At 42.5% G+C, this 22,866-nt stretch overlaps 1 protein-coding gene across 1 annotated transcript in view; it reads left to right on the top strand.

The window, feature by feature from the left end:
* The first annotated feature begins 278 nt into the window (after positions 1 to 278).
* The window catches only part of LIMA1 (LIM domain and actin binding 1), a 57,785-nt gene continuing 35,197 nt past the window's right edge, over positions 279 to 22,866 (top strand). Inside the window, exons 1-2 of the mRNA XM_028125640.2 lie at positions 279 to 402; positions 16,075 to 16,120. Of these exons, the coding sequence (XP_027981441.1) occupies positions 284 to 402; positions 16,075 to 16,120 (165 nt within the window). The 5' untranslated portion in view covers positions 279 to 283. The remainder of the gene's footprint in view (positions 403 to 16,074; positions 16,121 to 22,866) is intronic.

Genomic DNA, 22,866 nt, shown 5'->3' with positions numbered 1-22,866 from the left:
TTTGCACACTGAGGTCAGTCATAAAATGATGGAACTGGAAGGGACCTTAGAGATCATCTGGTCTAACCTTCTTATTTTAAAGGAAACTACAACCCAGATATTGAATCATTTGACCAAGTTTACAGGTTTTGAAAGAACCGGTAGAGGAGTGTGGTTCTGCTGGTCTAGGGCTTTCTATTCTGTCATGGCACACCACTGCCAGTCCTTGGATGCTGGAGAATCCTCGTCTGTGTCTAATATTCTGACTTTCTTTATTGCATAGGTGTTTCAGTATCTGTAGACGATGGAATCATCTCCATTTAATAGACGGCAATGGACTTCAGTATCATTGAGGGTAACAGCCAAAGAACTTTCTCTTGTCAACAAGAACAAGTCATCGGCTATTGTAGAAATATTCTCCAAGTAAGTGCTGATCCTGGTCCAAAACGACCATCTGTCTTGAGCAAACATTACCACCTGTTAGGGAAATAAGTAAAGGAAGTACATGGTGTAAAATGGCTTTATTGAGCACCTTCTGAAATTTAGACACTGTGGAGAAGGATGATAGTAACCAGGAGACACATTCTCTATCCTGGAATTATTTTTTAGTTGGGAATAGAAAAAGTTACAAACACGAAAGTTAATTATAAAACATGTAATTCTTACGCAAAGTGTCAGCAAGTCCAAAATGAATGGGAATAAGGACTAGAAACAGAATAAGAGAGAGAAAGTGACCATCATGGGCAGAAGCTAGTCAGGGAGGCTTTCCAAAGTTGAGATGAGTTTTGAGGCAAGTTTTGATGTAGTTGAATGGAGTGTTAGGTATACTCTGTATCTGCATTATCTAATATGGGAGCCACTACATATGTGCCTATTTAAATTTAATTAATTCAGTTCATCAGCTGTACTAGCCACATTTCAAGCGTCCAATAGCTACATGTAGCTGGTGGCTACCATATTGGAGATCACAGAAACATTTCACCATTTCATAACATTCTGTTGAACAGAATGCAGTGCAAACTGTGTGAGCAAACTATGGCCTACTGGCTGCCTGTTTTAGTAAATAAAGGTTTATTGGAACATGGCCACATCCATTCGTGCATTGTCTATGGCTGCTTCCATGCTACAGCAGCAGAGACCAGAGACCATATGGCCTCAAAGTCTAAAATATTTATTATCTGATCCTTTAAGAAAAAGTTTGCTGACCCCCTGCTTGGACCCTGAGTTCTTTGATATGAGGGTCTCTTTCTTGCTTAATTTATATGCCTAGCACGTGTATAGAAGTGTATAGCACAGTGACTGGAATATAGTAGGCACTCAACAGAGTAGAAGGGATGGTATATATAAATAATATACCAGGGACTGCAAACACATTGACTTCACTCAAATAGAAATGCCCTACTGGGAGGAGCTTAGGACAGATGGTAGGTTTAACTCACGAGTAGAGTTTGTTAATTAATAGGAAGCTATTATACATTTAAGAGAAAAAAGATGGTCAAGATCTGAAGAAAATGATTCTGGGAGCTGTATCTAGGATACAGCTAAATACCAATAGGAAGTAAGTATCTGTAATCTACAATGTCCCCTTTTCTTCAATAACAGATGGGTCACGCACTTGCTCTGTGGAAAACATTGCCCTTCCAAACTATTAACCTTGATTACTGTTTAAGGTAGAGTGAAGGTGGAGGGAGACTGAGAACCCTTTTCCTTTCCACATTATGCATTTTGTATTACTGTAACTTTATAGCAAATATTTATTATTCTTTTTTTTAAAGCTTTTATTTATTTATCTGAGACAGAGAGAATGAGAGAGAGAGAGAGAGCACATGAGAGGGGGGAGGGTCAGAGGGAGAAGCAGACTCCCTGCCGAGCAGGGAGCCTGATGTGGGACTCAATCCAGGGACTCCAGGATCATGACCTGAGCCAAAGGCAGTTGCTTAACCAGCTGAGCCACCCAGGCGCCCCAATATGTATTATTCTTATCAAAACAAGAAAATCAATAAAGATATTTCAGAAAAAAGGGATAGAGATCTGGAAAGCTCTTAAGATTTAATCCCTAACCTCAAGGAAATTAATGGTATAGGTTAGTATAGTTTATATAGTAGATGAAGTCCCTTCACTTCCTTCATCTAAAGAATCACATGGGGTGTGGGCACCTGGGTGGCTCAGTCATTAAATGTCTGCCTTCGACTCAGGTCATGATCCCAGGGTCCTGGGATCGAGCTCCACATCGGGTTCCCTGCTCAGCAGGAAGCCTGCTTCTCCCTCTCTCACTCTGCTTGCTTGTATTCCTTCTCTCACTGTGTCTCTCTCTGTCAAATAAATAAATAAAATATTAAAAAAAAATAAAAGTAGGGGCGCCTGGGTGGCTCAGTTGTTAAGTGTCTGCCTTTGGCTCGGGTCATGATCCCAGGGTCCTGGGATCGAGCCCCGCATTGGGCTCCCTGCCCCGCGGGAGGCCTGCTTCTCCCTCTCCCACTCCCCCTGCTTGTGTTCCCTCTCTCGCTGCCTGTCTGTCAAATAAATAAATAAAACCTTTAAAAAAATAAAAAAAAGTAGATTTTAAAAAAAAATCACATGGGGTGGGGCTCCTGGGTGGCTCAGTCGGTTAAGCTGAGAGGGAACACAGGCAGGGGGAGTGGGAGAAGGAGAAGCAGGCTTCCTGCTGAGCAAGGAGCCCGATGCAGGGCTCGATCCCAGGACCCTGGGATCATGACCCGAGCCGAAGGCAGACACTTAACAACTGAGCCACCCAGGTGCCCCTCTGACTGTACTTTTTAATGGGAGGAATGTCAAAGATTTTTTTGGACATGTTTTAAAAACCATCCTATATGGCTTCCCCAGCCCCTCCCCTAAAGATTCTGATTCCATGTTACACAATGCACGATGCTATTTTAGAAATAATTTCTTCTTTTCTAGAGTAGTCCATCCAGCATTCTGGGGCATTATCAATATTTTATACAGGTAGTGCCCTGGTCTTCTTTAGCAAGGTCTGGCAACATAATATTAAGAAAGAAGTTTTATAAATACACACACTCACACTAACAAAGAGCAATTATGTAGGTGACTAACACTAAAATTTCATAGGCAAATTTCAGTCTTAACTGTCTAGCAGCATGTCAGCTTTACATTGAGATGAAGCTTCCATCTGACCACTTCTCAGCACCTCCACAGCTATCACGGTAAGTCCAGGCTACCTCCTCCTTCCCTTCATTTCCTTCCTGAATGTCCTCACTACTTCACTTTTGCTGCTATACAGTTAATTATCCACGATACAGACAAGGGGACCTTCAAGAACATAAAACAGATCACATCCATTATTTTTCAAAACTCTCTAGTGGCTGTTCTCATCGACAGTAAAAGAAAGTCCTTGCACTAACCTAACTGGAGAAAAAAAAAAAGATTCTGATTCCATGTGTCTGGGATGGGGCCTAGGAATTTGTGTTTTCAGCAAGTATCCCAGGTGAATTTTACCTTCAGGGAAAGATAAGAAAGCACTGGTAGTGGAAGAGATAGACTTGTGAACTCACAGCGGTGAACTTGAACATAAAGCAAAATGAATACAGTTTCGGATAGGTTCCAACAGAGGATCGTGGAAACTGACCATGAATAAAGGGAATAGGAAAGCAAGCAGTCTGGCATGGAGATACACAAAAGAAGGGAGAAGTGACTGGTACAGTTCAGTTTAGGCTGGGTGATAGAAGGCCTTGAATGCCATCCTAAGTTTAGGATTTAGTTAGATGAACAATGGGAACAGTTGAAGGTTTTCATGCAGAGAATGACATGATCAGACTTGTATTTTAGAAAGATGTTTCTGGCAACGGTGTAAAAGGTAGGCTGGCAAGATGAGAGATTGATAACATAGAGACAAGCAGTAAGGCTCTCTTGACAGCCCAAGGGAAAGCTCTTGAGGGTGGAGGGCAGCAAGGATGGAGAGGAAGACAAGGAATTGAGACATTGTTGAGATGTGATTAATGGGATTTGGAAACTCCCTGTTCTTCAGAGAGACTTCTCCACATTCTTACCCTTTTCACCCTGGCTAGCCCCACCTCTCTTTAGCCGAACTTGGCTTTCCCACTGCATTTGGTCTCTGAGCAGGGGCCACCTGCCTTTCTGCACATGCTTCCCCGAAATATTCTGGGGCCAGGAGTCAAGGTTGCTGCTCTCCTACATCTCTCCTACTGTTTCCCATCCATTGTGTTTCACTCCTTGTTCTGAAGTTCTAAACCTGGGCTTTGAGGCTCACGTCTCACTAGATTTTTTTTTTTTTTAAGATTTTATTTATTTATTTGACAGAGAGAGACACAGCGAGAGAGGAAACACAAGCAGGGGGAGTGGGAGACGGAGAAGCAGGCTCCCCACTGAGCAGGGAGCTTGACGCAGAACTCGATCCCAGGACCCTGGGACCATGACCTGAGCTGAAGGCAGACACCCAACAACTGAGCCACCCGGGCGCCCCTCACTAGACACTTTTTATCCTCCCCTTCATTGCAGTGGTGTGCCAGCGGCCTGGCCAAGCTCCTTACCTTCACTGGGGACACTAGCTTCCAGCTTCATTCTCTTCTCAGTGTCTTTCAGTGAGGGTGCTCTGAGCATTTTGAGGAGGCAGACCTTCCTTCTGCAGGATGTTCATCATCTTGCCTTCCTCCAAATGCTAGTAGTACCCCCGTGACATTGTGGCATCCAAAAAAGAAAAATGGGATGGAAGGGAAGCCCCAATAAGATTCCCTCACACATTTCCAAATATCCCCCAGGGCCAGTAGGGCCCCAGTAAAGAATCACTGGTCCACTGGACCTGTCTCATACTCTGGACTCTTAATTTCTTGATCCTCCCTACTTCTTCAACCTGCACGTTGTCTCCCATGACCTTGCATCCAGTCCCAGCCTTATCATCATACAGAATCCATCTCTGGAACGTGCATGTGGAATACCCTCTCTGATTGCAGCCTCCTGTCCTAATACTGTTCCACTCTTTTATTCCCACTGATGCTGCTCTTGGGCCAAAACAGGACACCCAGGCCCTGGATGTCAGTCTCCTTCCTGGCTTCACTTCCTTCCCTGCCTACCTTGGTTGGTTGCTTCAGTGCAACTCTCACCCCTTCCTCAGTTCCTTTCCCACCCCTTTATTCTGTCATCCCCCTCCCCCGAAAGCCAGTTCTCAAGATAGAGGAATTGGGTCTTGTAGCACTGATGAGAGTTAGGAAGTTGGAAAAAGCAATTCATCTTAGGGGCCTTCTTAATCTTGCAGAGAGAAAGTACAAAGCGATCTTAGAGGTCAGCTTCTCATAGCATGGGAGGGTGACTGTCTTTTCTCCATGAAGGTTATAAGGGCAGATGACAAACTATAAGTCTCAAACTCATTAACAGAATCAGTGTGCCAGGCACCATGCTAGATTCTTCTTTTTTTTTTTTTTAAGATTTTATTTATTTATTTGACAGAGAGAGCAAGAGAGCACAAGCTGGGGGAACAGTTGGAGGGTGAGGGAGAAGCAGGCTCCCTGCCAAGCAGGGAGCCCGATGCGGGGCTCGATCCCAGGACCCTGGGATCATGACCTGAGCTGAAGCAGACGCTTAATCATCTGAGCCACCAGGCGCCGCAACCATGCTAGATTCTTAATAGAAACAGATACTATTTCTTTTTTTTAAAATATTTTATTTATTTATTTGACAGAGAGAGACACCGCGAGAGAGGGAACACAAGCAGGGGGAGTGGGAGAGGGAGAAGCAGGCCTCCCGCTGAGCAGGGAGCCCGATGTGGGGCTCGATCCCAGGACCCTGGGACCAATGACCTGAGCCAAAGGCAGACGCTTAACCATCTGAGCCACCCGGGCGCCCCAGAAACAGATACTATTTCTAATCCTAACAAAAACTGCATGGGGGGGACACCTTAGGCCTGTTTTATAGCTGAGAACACAGGGAATATGTGGATTTGTTTCTGTCTGTTATTTTTCGTCTGACTCTGACATATTGAACAGGTTTTGAGGAATGAAGAGAATTGTGTTTGATAGGCTGAGAGGATGGTGGTGACATTGCAGAGAACAGCAGGAGGTGGAAGGCACAGAAGTAGTACAGGGTGTGATGTGCTCTTAGGACAGTAAAAACCAGAGACCCAGCCTGGACCTCTTCTCTGTTTCATGCTCAGTAGAGACCCTGAATTGACATTGGTGATATTGCTTATGGCTTTTAGGGTTCACTCACCATAGATTCCCAAAGCAGATTGTAGGGCTGGGTTCCACAAAGCAAATACTAATTTCTACTTCCAATACCTGGTGACCTGATTTTCTCTTATTTGCAAACACTCCCAATTACAGGGTTTAGAATTAGTAAATCCTGCACAAGCCTACTTAAGAGACTGTAGGAAACCTTAGGAGGTTTCTGATCAGAGATTAATGTAAAAGTGGTATTTGGGGGAAGCTTAATCTGGCTCATGTTTGTAGAATTAGCGGGGCTTTCTAACGGTTTACATGTATTTGTACGTAAGAGTAATTTTTCTAGCGTCAGAGCTAGAACTCTCATGAGTTCTTTATAGCTCCAGACTTATTTCTTTTACTGAACCTCTATACTATACAAATCATTAAATTTGAGGTAAGAAAGGTCCTATTAATGAGTCCATTTAAACGGCTGGCTTTGGTTTTACTCACCATTAACCAGCATGACATAATCCTTTGCTTGATTAAAATGTTACTCTTTTGGTGGAATTTGGTTTCTTTGCAGAAGACTCCTTTTGACGCTTACATTTTTGGAAGTAAAGGGAATCTAGCTCAGTGGTTTTCAACCTTTTTTTTTTTTAATGTTATGTTAATCACCCTACATTACATCATTAATTGAGTTCTTCAGAGGAACCTCAGGGGCCAGTTCTGGGAAGGTGGGAAGATCTAAAGGGCTGAGCCTGAGACCTTCCACACCAGCCGTCCTGCTTGGATCTCTTTTTATGTTAGGTTTCTAAAGAAGATATCATTTGAAGAGAGGATTCTGCAGTAAAAAGTTTTAAAACCACTGATCTGGCTAACCTTTGCCCCATTCCTCTGACAGACAAGGAACTTGATATCCAGCCATTATGACTGAAGTTCACACCCCAAGATAGTGGCAAAGCTGAATTCAGCACACAGATCCCTGCCCCCCATCATCTTTCCCCCGTGTCACAGTTCCTCCCACTCTAGTTATAACTTTCCCCGTAACATAGTCTGAAGAACATGGTTTATATTTAGTTTTCTCTGACTGTTCTTCCTTCATTAAGAAAAAATTGACCCTCAGATCTCCCAGGCTAACTTCCTCTTTTTTTTTTTCCCTCCATTTTTGCTTCTCTGTAATAGTTTAGTGGTGAAATAGTTCCAGAGGAAAATACATTGCCAAAACTTGGGGGAGTTTCCATTTTCCCTTTGCTCTGTTTTAGGGCATACAAGCAAGAGTCATAGCTCAGGAACTCTATTCTGGCTTTAGAAAAGTTTGAAGCACTGTTATTACTCTCAAGATAATTTTAGCATCCTCCATCAGCTGCCTGCCTCACAGCTGAGCGTTAATGAGCAGTTGCAAGATTAAATTGTGTGTGTGAAGGAGACTGGAGGACAAGACAATCTGGGAAGGGAAGAGGAATGAGATTTTAATTATAGAAATGTCACTGCAAATATTTTTTTTAAGATTTTTTTATTTATTTGTCAGAGAGAGAGGCAGAACACAAGCAGGGGGAGAGGCAGGCAGAGGGAGAAGCAGGCTCCCCGCTGAGCAAGGAGCCGATATGGGACTCGATCCCGGGACTCCAGGATCATGACCTGAGCCGAAGGCAGCCGCTCAACCAACTGAGCCACCCAGGCGTCCCTCACTGCAAATATTTTTTACCTCAGGGGCGCCTGGGTGGCTCAGTTGGTTGAGCGACTGCCTTCGGCTCAGGTCATGATCCTGGAGTCCCGGGATCGAGTCCCGCATCGGGCTCCCTGCTCAGCGGGGAGTCTGCTTCTCCCTCTGACCTTCCCCCCTCTCATGTACTCTCTCTCTCTCATTCTCTCTCTCAAATGAATAAATAAAATCTTTAAAAAATATAATTTTTACCTCAAATTTACATCTTCAAAATACCTTTCCCCTCCTCTACCCCTGCCAAATCAGCAACCTTCCCATTTTGTAGTCAGAATAATGCTAGTTGCCCTAAGTGCCTTTGAGGAAAGTCTGAGGCCTGAATCCTAGTCTAACACTGAATTCCGAAGGACGGGACCTCAGCGTCTCTTAGCATCCTGGGAGTACAAAATGTAAAAGCACCAAGGCGTTGACTTGGAAGAAAGCAGAGGTATGCAACCTTTCCTCCCTGTGTATCTACTATTTCGCAATACCTCATTATAAACAAAGGGTGAGGAGATTGGTGTGGGAGTTTCAAAACATAATTCAAGACAGCTACCAGCATATACACCTGTGTCTTGCCTCAGTGCTGAAAGGACAGGATTGAAGATGAAAACTATTCAGGTCTTCTTACTTTAAATCTATGTTTCTGTTAAGACAGTAAAGGGAAGGGAGCCTTTGAGCTTATTGACTCAACTAACCACAGCGTAAATCCTTTGCCTTGGAGAACAATTGAGTGAGAATAAACCTGTCTGCTGATTGGTTCTGCCTCATGTATCATATTGTTGCTGTAGTATATTGTAGATGAGGAGTGTGGAAACAAGGTTCGAGGCCAACTGTAAGTTCCTTTCCCTCTATAATCCACTTTTTCCCCTGCATTTACATTTTTAGGGACTGTCAGATGGATGTATTAGTACAAGTGGGGGAAAAATAGATGTACAAGAACATTCACCAAAGTGCTATTTGTAATGGTAGAAAACCGGAAACAAGCCAAATGCGCATTAAAAGGAGTATGGGTGGGGCGCCTGGGTGGCTCAGTCGTTAAGCGTCTGCCTTCGGCTCAGGTCATGATCCCAGGGTCCTGGGATCGAGCCCCACATCGGGCTCCCTGCTCCGCGGGAAGCCTTCTTCTCCCTCTGCCCCTCCCCCTGCTTGTGTTCCCTCTCTCGCTGTGTCTCTCTGTCAAATAAATACAATCTTTAAAAATAAATAAATAAATACAATAAAAGGAGTATGGGTGAATTCATTATATTTATGATGGAAGAGGATTGCCAGGGTGCCTTCTGTGCTTGTAGCCTTTGTCTTGCATGACTTCTCAGCACTTGTCCTTCCCACATTTTTCCTTCTCTTGGCTTTCTCTGACGATTTCCTGGTTTTCCTACCACCTCTCTGTCTGTCCCTTGTTGTTCTCTCTCATCACCTCCTTCTCCTCTTCTGACTTCTAAATGTAGAGTCTCTAGGACTTCTTCTCGCACGACACACTCTTCGTAGATGACATCATTCATATACTCCCATGGCTTTACCATCTGTGGACAGACAAGTCCTCAATTTATATTGCTAGCCCAGATCTCTCTTCTGAGCTTGAGACACATGTATCCAATCACTGCTACCACCAAATGGATGTTTCAGTTAACATGGCTAACACTGAACTCTTTATCTTTCCCATCCCCAAATTTGCTCCTCTTGCAGAATTCCCCAGCCCAGGAAATAGTGATTTCATGGACTCAGCTGCCAGACGCATGGGAATCGCTCTTGACTGCTTCTGCCCCCTCCCCTCTTGACTGCTTCTGCCCCCTGCCCTCATGACCGCTTCTGCCCCCTTCCCTCTTGACCGCTTCTGCCCCCTCCCCTCTTGACCGCTTCTGCCCCCTGCCCTCATGACCAGTCCTGCTGATTCCACTTCTGAAATACATCTCAAATCGAGTCACTTTTCTTTCTCTCCAAGGCCACCACCCTGGGCCAGGCCAGCATCACCTCCCACTAATGCCGCCTCCTTTCTCAGCCCCTCCAGTCCATTCTCCACACAGTCTCTGGAGCACTCTTGTATTTTTATTTTATCTTAGGCTAATTTCTTATATTTTACTTTTATTAGTTTCAGAGGAGGAACTTAGATTCATCAGCTGCATATAGCCCCCAGTATTCATTACATCAAGTCCACTCCTTAATGCCCATCACCCAATTATCCCTTCCCCCTACCCCTCCCCTCCCGCAACCCTGTTTGTTTCCTGTGATTAAGAGTCCCTTATGGTTTGCCTCCATCTCAATTTTTATCTTATTTTATTTTTCCTTCCCTTCCCTATGTTCATCTGTTTTGTTTCTTAAATTTCACCTATTAGTGAAACCATATGGTATTTGTCTCTCTGACTGACTTATTTCACTTATTTCGTTCCATCCACATCATTGCAAATGGCAAGATTTCATTCTTTTTGATGGTTTAATAATATTCCATTGTATATGTATACCACATCTTCTTTATCCATTCATCTGTTGAGGGACATCTTGGCTCTTTCTATAGTTTGGCTATTGTGGACATTGCTGCTATAAACATTGGGGTGCATGTGCCCCTTTGAATCACTATGTTTGTATCCTTTGGTTAAATCCCTAGTAGTATAATTGCTGGGTCGTAGGGTAGCTCTATTTTTAAATTTGAGGAACCTCCATACTGTTTTCCAGAGTGCCTGCACCAGCTTGCATTCCCACCAACAGTGTAGGAGTGTTCCTCTTTCTCTGCATCCTCACCAACATTTGTTGTTTCCTGACTTGTTAATTGTAGCCATTCTGACGGGTGTGGGGTGGTATCTCACTATGGTTTTGATTTGTATTTCCCTGGTGCCAGGTGATATTGAGCACTTTTTCATGTGTCCATTGGCCATTTGTATGTCTTCCTTGGAGAAATGTCTGTTTATGTCTTCTGCCCATTTCTTGATTGGATTATTTGTCTCTTGGGTGTTGAATTTGATAAGTTCTTTTTAGATTTTGGATACTAGCCCTTTATCTGATAAGACAAAAATCTTCTCCCATTCCGTAGGCTGCCTTTTAGTTTTGTTGACTGTTTACTTTGCTGTGCAGAAGCTTTTTATCTTGATGAAGTCCCAATAGTTCATTTTTGCTTTTGTTTCTCTTGCCTTTGGAGATGTGTCTAGCAAGAAGTTGCTGCGCCGAGGTCAGAGAGGTTGCTGCCTGTGTTCTCTTCTAGGATTTTGATGAATTCCTGTCTCACATTTAGGGCTTTCAGACATTTTGAGTTTATTTTTGTGGAGCACTCTTTTAAAAACATGAATTGGATCAGTGACTATTCCTTGTACCTAGGATTATATTCAAAATGCTCACCATGGCCTGCAAAGCCCCTGCCTCCCCGCACCATCTCTTGCCCTCTCCCTTTCTCACTGTGCTCCAGCAACACTGGAGTTCTTTGTGTACCTTATACACCTGAGACACGTTCTTGCCTTGGGGCCTTTGCATGTGCTAGTTTTCTGTGCCTGGAATGCTTTTCCCTCCTTGTTTTGCCTGGCTAACTCCTCTGGTCAAACTGGATCTCAGTCTAAAGGTCATTTTTTCAACAAGACTTTCCTTCATACTTAACAACACACACACACACACACACACACACACACACACACACACGCACACACACCCTACCCACTGCCTTCTCAATTTGGTTCCTTTGTTAGGTTGTTTCATAATACTGTGTTCTTTTTCTTTGAAGGACTGTTATATATGTGTACACATATATGTGTATGTGCGTGTGTGTATATATATATATATATTCATGTGCTTATGTGTTTAATGTCTAAACTATAAGCTGTCTGAGAGCAGGAACTGTATCTCTTTGGGTTATTTCTTTTACTACTTTTCTCCTAGTGCTTAGAACATATTGCTTGAATGAAAATTCAGCTGTTCTAAACTGGAGAAAGGGAGATGCAGAATAGTATGTACAGGGGTGCCTGGGTGCCTCAGTCGGTTGAGCACTGGACTCTTGGTTTTGGGTCAGGTCACAATCTCAGGGTCCTGGGATCAAGCCCTGTGTTGGGCTCCATGCTCAGCAGGAGTCTGCTTGAGGTTCTCTCCCTCTTCCTCTGCCCCTCCCCCACTAAAATAAATAAGTCTTTAAAAAAAAGAAGAGTATATAAAAAAGAATAGTATGTATAATATTATCCCATATTTTTATTTTAAAGATTTTATTTATTTGACAGAGAGACAGCGTGAGAGGGAACACAAGCAGGGGGAGTGGGAGAGGGAGAGGCAGGCTTCCCGCTGAGCAGAGAGCCTGATGTGGGGCTCGATCCCAGGACCCTGGGACCACGACCTGAGCCAAAGGCAGACGCCTAATGACTGAGCCACCCAGGTGCCCCCCATATTTGTTATTTTTTAAAAATTTGTGTATTTTGGATGTTAATCCCTTATCAGATATACGATTCACGAATATTTTCTTTCATTCCATGGATTGCCATTTCACTCTGTTGATGGTTTCCTTTGATGCACAGACTTTGTTAAAGTTGAGTTTGTCTACTTTTTCTTTTGTTGCCTCTGCTTTTATTCCAAGAAATCATTGCCAAAGTCAGTGTCATGAAGCTTGGTCTCTATTTTCTTCTTCTTTTTTTTTTTTGTCTCTATTTTCTTCTAAGAGTTTTATAGTTTTAGTTCTTACACTTAGGTCTTTAATCCATTTTAACTTAATTTTGCATATGGTGTTAGGTAAGGGTCCAACTTCATTTTTTTTTTGCATCTGGATATCCAGTTTTCCCAGCATCGCTTGTTGAAAAGACTGTCCTTTCCCTGTTAGATGGTCTTGGCACCTTTGTTGAGAAGCCTTTGACTATACAGGTGAAGGTTTATTTCTGGGCTCTGTTCCATTCCATTGATCTATATGCCTGTCTGTATGCCAATATCACACTGTTTTGTTGTGTTTTTTAAATTGTGGCAAAATATACATAACATATGATTTATCATTTTAACCATTTTTAAGTATACAATTCAGTGCATTAAGAACATTCATATTGTTTTGCGGCCGTCACCACCATCCCTTTTTCTTTTTATAGCTGCATAGTATTCCATACAGGAATACATTGTCATTTCTTTTTTTTTTTTAAGATTTTTATTTATTTATTTGAGAGAGAGAATGAGATAGAGGATGAGAGGGGGGGAAGGTCAGAGGGAGAAGCAGACTCCCTGCTGAGCAGGGAGCCCGACACGGGACTCGATCCCAGGACTTCAGGATCATGACCTGAGCCGAAGGCAGTCGCTTAACCAACTGAGCCACCCAGGCGCCCCTACATTGTCATTTCTTTACCAATCCTCTGCTAATGGACATTCAGCTTGTTTTCAGTCTTTTGTTATTACAATTAATGCTATGACAAATAATCTAACATAAAAGTCATTTTTGTTTGTGTGAATATATCTACAGGACAAATTCTGAAACAAAATTGATGAATCACAACATTTGTACTTTTGTGATTTTTGTAAAATTGACCAAATGCCTTCCATAGATATTTTATTAATTTACCCTCAGGATATTAGCTTTTTTTTTTAGATTTTATTTGTCAGAGCAAGAGCACACGCACAAGCAGGGAGAGTGGCAGGCAGAGGGAGAAGCAGGCTCCCTGCTGAGCAAGGAGCCTGATGCAGGACTTGATCCCAGGACCCTGGGATCATGAGCCAAGCTGAAGGCAGATGCTCAACCAACTGAGCCACCCAGGTATCTCAGTATATTAGCCTTAAAAAAAAAAAAATATTTTCTTACTTCATAGGTAAAGAATTTTAGTGTTTGAATTTTCATTTTGAAATTGAACATCTTTTTTGTTTAAGAGCCATTTGATATCCTTTTTGTGAACTGTATGTTTGTATCTGGGCCAATTTTTTATTAAGTTGTTTGTGGTTTTCTTATTGATTTATAAGAGTTCTTTTTAATTTAGGAAAATTAGCCTTTGGTCTGTAATATAAGTTGCAAGGTATCTTTCCAGCTTGTCACTTGCCCATTATCTTCCATAACCTATTTATGGTCAATGAAATACCAGAGATTTTTGGAAGTCTTTCACCTGGGGCTTCTGGGTGGCTCAGTCGTTAAGCATCTACCTTCAGCTCAGGTCATGATCTCAGGGTCCTGGGATCAGCCCCCCATCAGGCTCCCTGCTCAGCAGGAAGCCTGCTTCTCCCTCTCCCACTCCCCCTGCTTGTGTTCCCTCTCTCAATGTGTCTCTCTCTGTCAAATAAATAAGTAAAAAATCTTTAAAAAAAAAAAAAGGACGTCTTTCAACCTACTTTATTAGAAAGCTCTGCTTAGTTGCAGAGTGATTCCCAGCCTGGTGAATGAGACGCTTATTAGTATCTGATTGTTAAAATTTAAACAGTGACAGAACTGGAAGAGACCTTAGAAATCTTCTCACATAGTCATTTAATTTCATAGATGAGGCCCAAGTAAATGGAGTCATATAACCCAGGTTACATAGCAGGTAAGCAGTGGTGGCACCCTTGTTGAGAAGCCTTTGACTATATTTGAAATATATATATGTGCCAGAACCAGGGCATTTTTCTGGCCTTCATTTTGAATAAGGTTATTCTATTTAACACACACTAAGAAAGTTCTGAACTTATGAAGGTATTTTTTTATTTAAAGATTTTTTTTAATTTATTTATTTGAGACAGAGAGAATGAGAGAGAGAGAGAGAGCACATGAGAGGGGGGAGGGTCAGAGGGAGAAGCAGACTCTCCGCCGAGCAGGGAGCCCGATGCGAGACTCGATACAGGGACTCCTGGATTATGACCTGAGCTGAAGGCAGTCGCTTAACCAACTGAGCCACCCAGGCGCCCTTACGAAGGTATTTTTGAATTGAAAGTTGGTTTTGGTAGAGGCATGGGCCCTTCTCCATTCTGTTTTTTATCTTTTTGTTTCACCTCCTTTTCCTTCCCCAAATGTCTTGTGAATTCAGAACTTCTACCCTAAGATAAAGAACAAATGGCCCTCTTCTAGGGTAGGATTGGTGCTGAGTTGTAGGCACATAGGCTCAAGGAGAGTCATGGGGTGGGGATTCTCTGGGTGATGGCCCTTTCCTTGCTTGACTCAGAGGCCCTGAGGAAGCCAGGTGAAGGTTATTCTGGGTGGTCTGGGGATTTGCTACAGTCTAGACCTCCCAGCCCATCTTTAGCTTCAAATGGAGAAAACCTGATCACCCCTGAAAACCTCTGGGACTTCAGTTGTTTCTCAGGGATCTTCTGATCCAAGTAATAAAAATGATAAAAGTAATAATAAAATTAAAATAATTAAATCATACATGCCAGGGCACCTGGGTGGCTCAGTCTCATTAAGCATCTGCCTTCGGCTCAGGTCATGATCCCAGGGTCCTGAGAGCGAGCCCCGCATCGGGCTCCCTGCTCCATGGGAAGCCTGCTTCTCCCTTTCCCACTCCCCCTGCTTGTGTTCCCTCTCTCGCTGTCTCTCTGTCAAAAAATAAAATAAAATCTTTAAAAACAAATACATCATACATGCCTGTTTATCAAATCTAAGATGCCATCCACTGTAGCCTTGCCAGTATTTTATGTGTCACTAAGAAAAAATGCTGCCAATTAAAAGGACTGATGCTTGCTTAGCACATAAACTTTTCTCATGTATCACCCTTATACATACCTAACACAGTAAAACAGTTTTTCTTTAAATACCAAATCATAGTGTAATTTCTTTAAAGACATTTTAAGTGGCATTTAAAACATGCAATACCATCAAATACATGGAGCTAAAGTGACAATACCAACAACTTAGATTAAATTCACACATGACCAGGCAGTATGACTACCTCTCCTTCATTTGGCAAGATTTACAAGATCACAGAGGTATTAGTGTGGGGGAAATGTGCATCCTCGGATCAATGCAATGTTATATCTTTTGACTAATTCCAAAGCATTTTTATACATGTGATCTCAATCTTCACAGCAACCTGGAAAGTAAACATATAAAGCCATTTTCTAGATAAAGAAACTGAGACTTGCCAGAGATCACAGTTAATGAGTGATTAAAGTAGGACTTAAACCCCAGACTTTCTGCTCTACCTAGTTATTTCCCAGCATTTGGCCTCCTCGCCTTGGACCTTTCCGATAGACCAGATGACTGGAACAGTGCCGGAAGTGAGAGCCACTCTGATTTTGTGTTTCTTCTGATAGAGTTGATTAAAGACACTTGCTGGCAGAAATATGTAGGCTGAAGTGGTTTTCTTAAAGGTTTAAGAAGTAAAAATATAAATTTAATTTGAGGACATTCTCTCCCCCTCTTCTCTGAAGGTACCAGAAAGCAGCTGAAGAAGCAAACATGGAAAAGAGGAGAAGTGTAAGTATTGAGAAGCCCCAGGGCCTGTGGAGCTTCCCAAGCGGAGCCTGTGTGGCCCAGCCACCTGCAGCCTCCATGGGGCTTGGGCTCCATGTCAGCTGAGCTGGGCATGGGTGTCAGCTGCTCTGATTTGTGCACCATTTACTCAGGAGAATGTGGCTCGGGTGCAAGGAATCTTATTTTTCCACCGAAGCTCTCCTCTTGAACCCTTTCTTTCTTCCCTGAGTTGAGTGAAAGATAGAAGGCCAAGTGCTTTGCCTGAGGTTAGTAAAATGGCTTACTACTTCTGCTCACGTTAGAATACAGGGTCTCCTAGGCTTCAGCCCTTGTTCCAAACCAAACAACCAGAATTTCTATATTTCTGCATTTAAATGGTAGCAGCTGTGCAGCTGTTGTCATCCTCTGGGTTCTTTGTTTAAAGCACACTTCTTGACCCACTCTAGTTAGCAAATTTCTCAGCTGCAGGATCCATCGAAGGCTAAAACCTTAGAACAAGCTCTCCACTCGTAACCATTCTGTACTCTCCCCTCTGGCTAGCCTCCAGCTGGGCAGGAGAGTGTATTTCTTTTGAAATCTTACTTGATTTAATCTTATGAGGGAAAGAAACTCATGTATTTGGGTAAGAATTCTTTAGTTTGACTGGCATTGCAAAAATCTCCTGGCAGTTTTTAGTATCCAGCCTATTTAAATTAGTACATAACATGCCCCTGTCAATTTGTTCTCTCTAAGGGGGTAATGCTGACCAGGTCTTTGGCTTAATTGTCCTATAATTAAAAAATGGATCCCCTCTGGCACACTGTAAGCAAAAGCTACCATCATTTCACTCAAAGGTTGGTTTCTTTTCTTTCCTCCTCCTCTGTCTCCTGTTATTTTTCCCCTGCCTCCTTTCCTCCTTCCTTCTTTCATTTATTCATTTAGCGAGTATTCACAGATCACCTACAATGCGCCAAGCACTGTTTTAGGCACGAATACAGACTACATTTTGGCCATCATGGAGTTTACATGATAGTGGGACAGATGAACAATAAAGAAATCGTGTCAGTGATTAGTGCTAAGAAACAAGGTAAAGCGAGTAAGAGGGATAGAATGTAGGGTGGTCCAGAAAAGCCTCAGAAAAGCCTCTGATGAGGGGACGTTGGAGCAGAGATCTGAGGATATGAACCAGGGAGAAGAATGATTCAGGTGGAATATGCAAATGCCCTGAGGCAGGTACATTCTTAATGTGTTTGAGGAGTAGGAAAAGCAAAGTCATAGAGAGCCACTATGAGGACCTGGGCTTTAACTCTGATCACAGGGGCGCCTTTGGAGGGTTTGTGTGCAAAGGAGTGATGTGATCTGACTTAAATTTTAAAAAGAGGAGGAAGAGACTATAGGAACAATGGCAGAAACATGGAGACAAATTACAAGACAATTTCAGTGTTTAGGCAAGAGATGATAATGGATTGGACTGGAGTGGTAGATATATAGGTGATGAGAAGTGGTCAGGATTTATAGTGAAAGTAGAAAAAGAGAAGGACCGTGAATGGCAACAGTGGTTTGTGCTCAAACACCTGGAAAAATGCCATTAATTGAAATGGAGAAGGGTATAGTAAAAGCAGGTTTAGAGAAGGGACATGGTAGCAGCTCAGTTTGGAGCATGTTAAAAATGAAATGCCTTAAAGACATCCAAGTAGAGATGTTATATAAGAACTTGTATAGGGCTCCTGGGTGGCTCAGTTGGTTAAGCTACTGCCTTCGGCTCAGGTCATGATCCTGGAGTCCCTGGATTGCGTCCTGCGTCGGGCTCCCTGCTCCGCAGGGAGTCTGCTTCTCCCTCTAACCCTCCCCCCTCTCATGTGCTCTCTCTCTCATTCTCTCTCTCAAATAAATAAATAAAATCTTTAAAAAAAAAAGAACTTGTATATATAAATCTGGAACTGGAAGAGATGTGGGCTAGCGATAAGATGTGTGTGTATCAAAGGATCAGTGGTATTTAAAGACATGAGATGTATGAGATCACTTAAGGAGTGAATGTAGATAGAAGAGAAGAGATCTGAGGACTGAGTTCAGGAGCACCTTGATTCAAAGTTAGATAGACAAGAAAGAACCAGCAAAAGAGCCTGGGCAGGAGCAACTGGGGAAACAGCAGTAGAAACAAGAGAATGGATGCTGGAAGCCAAATGAAGAAAATGCTTCTAAAAGAGTTATTAGCAGAGTCAAACACACAGAGAAGCTGGGAACTGACCACTGGATTTGGCAAGATGAAGGTCATTGGTCATCTTGTGCTGTTTGGGAGTGGTGGGATAAAGGCCTGACTGGAGTAGGCTCAAGACAGTGTAGATAGATTTCTACGAGTGTGGAGCATCTCTTAGGTGCCAGGTACTGAAGACACAAAGAGAATAAGATGTGGTCCTTGCCTTCAAGGGACTGTTTAGAGTTTGGAAAATAGAGTCTATAATCCCAGTGCAATTAGTACCATGTTGGAGAAATACTTGTGGTGCTGGGGGAGGATTTAGGAGGAACTCATAACCTGGACTATGCCATGTCAAGGAAGGCTTCCCAGAAGTGGTACCTGACTAAATCCAAAGGACAGGTGGGAATTAACTAAGCAAAGGAAGCAAAGAAGTGGCAGAGGAAGTAACACATGCACAGCGTGGAGACATGAGAACAGGCACATTTGATGTTTGAAAAGATAATTGTCACATTCACCAAGATGGAAGACTCAGGAAAAGAAACAGATTAAAGGGTGAGTGGTAAAAAGAGGAGAAAGGAGACTTCAGCCTTAGACAAGGATGAGTTGAAGATGCCTGTAGGATTCCCAGGTGGAATTCCAAGTAAGGAGAGAGATCTACCTAGACTTACAGCGTATGAGTCATCAATAGGCAACTGGTGGGTAAAACCAGAAGGTAGATGACATCATCTACAGGGAATAGGTAAGTGAGCAAAGAGGACTTAAGATGGAAACTTGAGGGACCCCAGCATGTGGGGCAGGGGGAGGGGGGAACAGAGGAAGAGAAACCTGTAAAGAAGATTGAGGAGTGGCCAAAGAAATGGGAAGAAATCTAGAAAAAAAGGGGTATCTCACAGTAACCATGAAAGGAAGGAATTTTTAAAAGGGGGGGTGGTCAGTAGTGTCAAATGCTATAGAGATAGCAAATAAAATAAAGCAGAAGTGTCCATTGCATTTGCGAGTTGAGGTAAAAGGATGTGAACAGGTAATTAAAGAAGAAATAACACACGTAGGAAAAAATGCTTAGTCTCGCTAATAATAAAAAAAATGTAAATTAAAGTAACCATGAGATATAAGTTGTAATCTAAACAGTTGGCAGATTTTTTTATTAGCTAATATTCAGTATGTGAGGAAATATGAACTCTCATACACTGGTAGTGACGGTATAGTAACCATACTATACTGTTCTGAATCTTGCTTTTAAACACAAAATGTGCTTTGTTATATCTTCCCATGTAAATATATATATATTTATAATATCTAAAAAATATATATATAGTATATAAAAAAGTGGGAAAAAGTTGAGAGTGTATGCACCAAACTGATGACAGTGGGTATCTTGATGGGAAGGGTTAGGGAAGTCAAATAGGGAAAATTATATTCAAGGCATGTATACATTCCTATATTGATTGTGACTTTTCTTCCCCCCAGTAAGTTTTTTAATTACTTTTTTTTTTTTTTTAAGACTGAGAGTGACTGAGGGGGGATGAAAGGCAGGGAAGAGAGAGAGTCTCAAGCAGGCTCCATGCCCAGTGCAAGGCCTGACTCTGGGCTCAATCCCAAAACCCTGAGATCATGACCTGAGCCGAAATCAAGAGTCAGATGCTTAACAGACTGAGCTACCCAGGCACCCCTTTTATTACTTTTGTAATTGAGAAAATAGTAAGTTAAAAATAAGATAATAGGGGCGCCTGGGTGGCTCAGTTGGTTAAGCGACTGCCTTCGGCTCGGGTCATGATCCTGGAGTCCCAGGATCGAGTCCCACATGGGGCTCCCTGCTCAGCAGGGAGTCTGCTTCTCCCTCTGACCCTCTTCCCTCTCATGCTCTCTATCTCTCTTTCTCTCTCTCTCAAATAAATAAATAAAATCTTTAAAAAAAAATAAGATAATAAAATGAAAACATTAAAGAGGTAATGGGTGATCTTGACTAGAGCTACTTCAGAAATGTTGGGGCGGTAGAGTTAGCATGAATGGAGAGCAAGCAAGTGGAAACAGCAAATACAGACAGTGCTTTCAAGACCCTTAACTATAAAATGCAAGAGACAACAATAGCTAGAGGAACATACAAAGTTGAGGGAGCATTACTTTTTTTTAGCAAACTTTTTATTTTGAAATAATTCCGGATCTACAGTAGAGTTCTTAAGGTAGTACAGACAGTCCCATGGATCTCCACCTACCTCCCCCTAAGGGTAATATCTTGCATAACTCTCAAACATTTATCAAAACTAAGAAATTAACTGGTGCAATGCTGTTAACTAAACTATAGAATTTATTCAGATCCACCATTTTTCCACTAATGACAGAGGGTTGCTTTTAAGATCCACCAGAAGCCTGAATTGTCTCCTGAAGAACGGGGAGAAATATCCATATAAATTTATAGAAGTGACTGACCAGGGGGCGCCTGGGTGGCTCAGTTGGTTAAGCGACTGCCTTCTGCTCAGGTCATGATCCCAGGGTCCTGGGATCGAGCCCCACATCAGGCTCCCTGCTCCTTGCGGAGCCTGCTTCTCTCTCTCCCTCTGCCTACTGTTTCCCCTGCTTGTGCTCTCTCTCTCTGTCAAATAAATAAATAAAATCTTAAAAAAAAAAAAAGTGACTGACCAGATGAAATACTACATTCTGCCATGGAAAGCAAGTTAGAGAAACATTCAGAAGCAAGTGGGTACATTTATTCCTTCAGTAAATAGTGGGATCGGGTTACATGGTAGCGTAGTTTTCCAGAAATTTACTTTTCCCTTTTTCTTCCTCTTCCACTTATATCTAGGAAACAGAAACACAGACCATGAATACTGCCATCAGTTATATTTTCAGGTTCCTTTCCAAGCATGCAATATGCCACTTCTTGAAATCTGTACAATTTGGGCACTCATCTCTGTAATGACTGGCTACCACTTTTCTGAGAAGCTCTTCCCTTCCTTGGGGGCTGTACATCCCAGTAGTCCATGTTTGCAGCTGCACTGCTGTCTCCTACCCAACATCCTCAGCTTTTAAGATGAAGATATCCCTGCCAAGATTTCAGCACTAAAGCTCATTTGACCCAGCCTCTACATTTTAATGGTGGAATAACAGAGACCCAAAGAGAGGAAAGAACTTATCCATGGTCATACATATCAGATGGACAGTGCTGGGACACATCCCAACTCCAAGTTAAGTGCTCCTGCAGAAAAGACATAGTGTTGCATTTCCAGGTTGTATCTAATCTGGATTCAGGAAGCCAGTTATGGTCCAGAGGCAAATCTGCCAAGATTCCCAGCCTTGCTGGGAAGAACAAACAGTGTGCTGGATGTCACGTTTGAGAGGAGGCTGTGGTCATGTACCAACCAATGGGGCCCTTGAAAACTTGCAGCCTCTATGACTTCCCATGCCTCTTCTAGGAAAATACTTGGGAAAAAGTTAAAACCAACTAGAATTTCACCTTGTTGTGTGCCCTACACCCCCACTCTGGAACAGTGGAGACTATAGAGAGGCTAGAAAGAGCAGGAAGAGACTGTAACCCAAGTTCAGGATTTGAGAGATGACTGGGTACTGTGGTTGATCATCATGAGGTGTGGCTGGAGGAGTAGGGAGGACTACCCACTTAATATTAATTGTCACCACTTACTGGGTGCCTATTTATGTCAAATACTACACTACATGCTTTAATATAGGCACATCTGTTCTCCACAATAGCCAAGTATGGTAGGTTCTAGAAATTAAACTTGCCCAAAGGTCACTTGTCTGGGTGGGGCTGGAGTAGACGAGTAACACATGTTCATTGTAGAAAATAGAAGTGGCTTGTAATCCCTTCTCCAATGATAACCCAGGCCATGTCAATATAATACTCCTGCCACTTTGTGGTCCAGACTGCTTTTAGCTATTGCTTTGGTTCTGTACCTTCTTGCTTTTCCTTCCCCAGAAGGACTGGAATCACTGCTTCCCCATTTTTCTCTCCTTGGGTCCTAAAGCCCTGCACGCCTGGCATTGCCTGGGGATGCTGCCAGGAGTGATTGCAGGGTGTGGGGCATTTCATGCTGTCAGGCTGGACAGCCCTTTTTGTCCCCACTTAAACACTTTTGAACATGTACCCTTAAGAACTCTTCTGAATAAAAGAGCACACTTACTCCTTGTTACAATGCCCCCTACGGGATTTCCTCCACCCAGGCCCTTTTTTGGTCACTGCCGGTACTCCATTCCACAGATCCCTCTCTTCCTGGTCATCACAAGTAAAGTAGAAATGATCATTTTCCAGCTGCTTATAGTAACATCAGAATGTTTTAATATTCTGTAGATTTTTGTGATAGGAAGATGATGTATAGTTCTATTTTTTATTCATTTGTGTTACATAATGAATATACACTTATTGTAAGAAGGAAGAAAAAAAATGTAGATGCCCATAATCCACGATCCAAAGGTAACGTTAACATCCTGATGTCTTTTCTTCCAGACTACTTTTCTGTGTTTATAAATATACATTTGTATTATAAAATGGGATTATGTGGTCTTAAAATTTTTTTTAAAGATTTTATTTATTTGTCAGAGAGAGAGCACAAGCAGGGGG

Source organism: Eumetopias jubatus, unplaced genomic scaffold, assembly GCF_037043125.1.
Source record: "Eumetopias jubatus isolate StellerSeaLion01/CBP00866 unplaced genomic scaffold, mEumJub1_p1.0 scaffold_8, whole genome shotgun sequence".
Lineage (NCBI taxonomy): Eukaryota > Metazoa > Chordata > Mammalia > Carnivora > Otariidae > Eumetopias > Eumetopias jubatus.
This window is presented reverse-complemented; position numbering and strand designations above follow the sequence as displayed.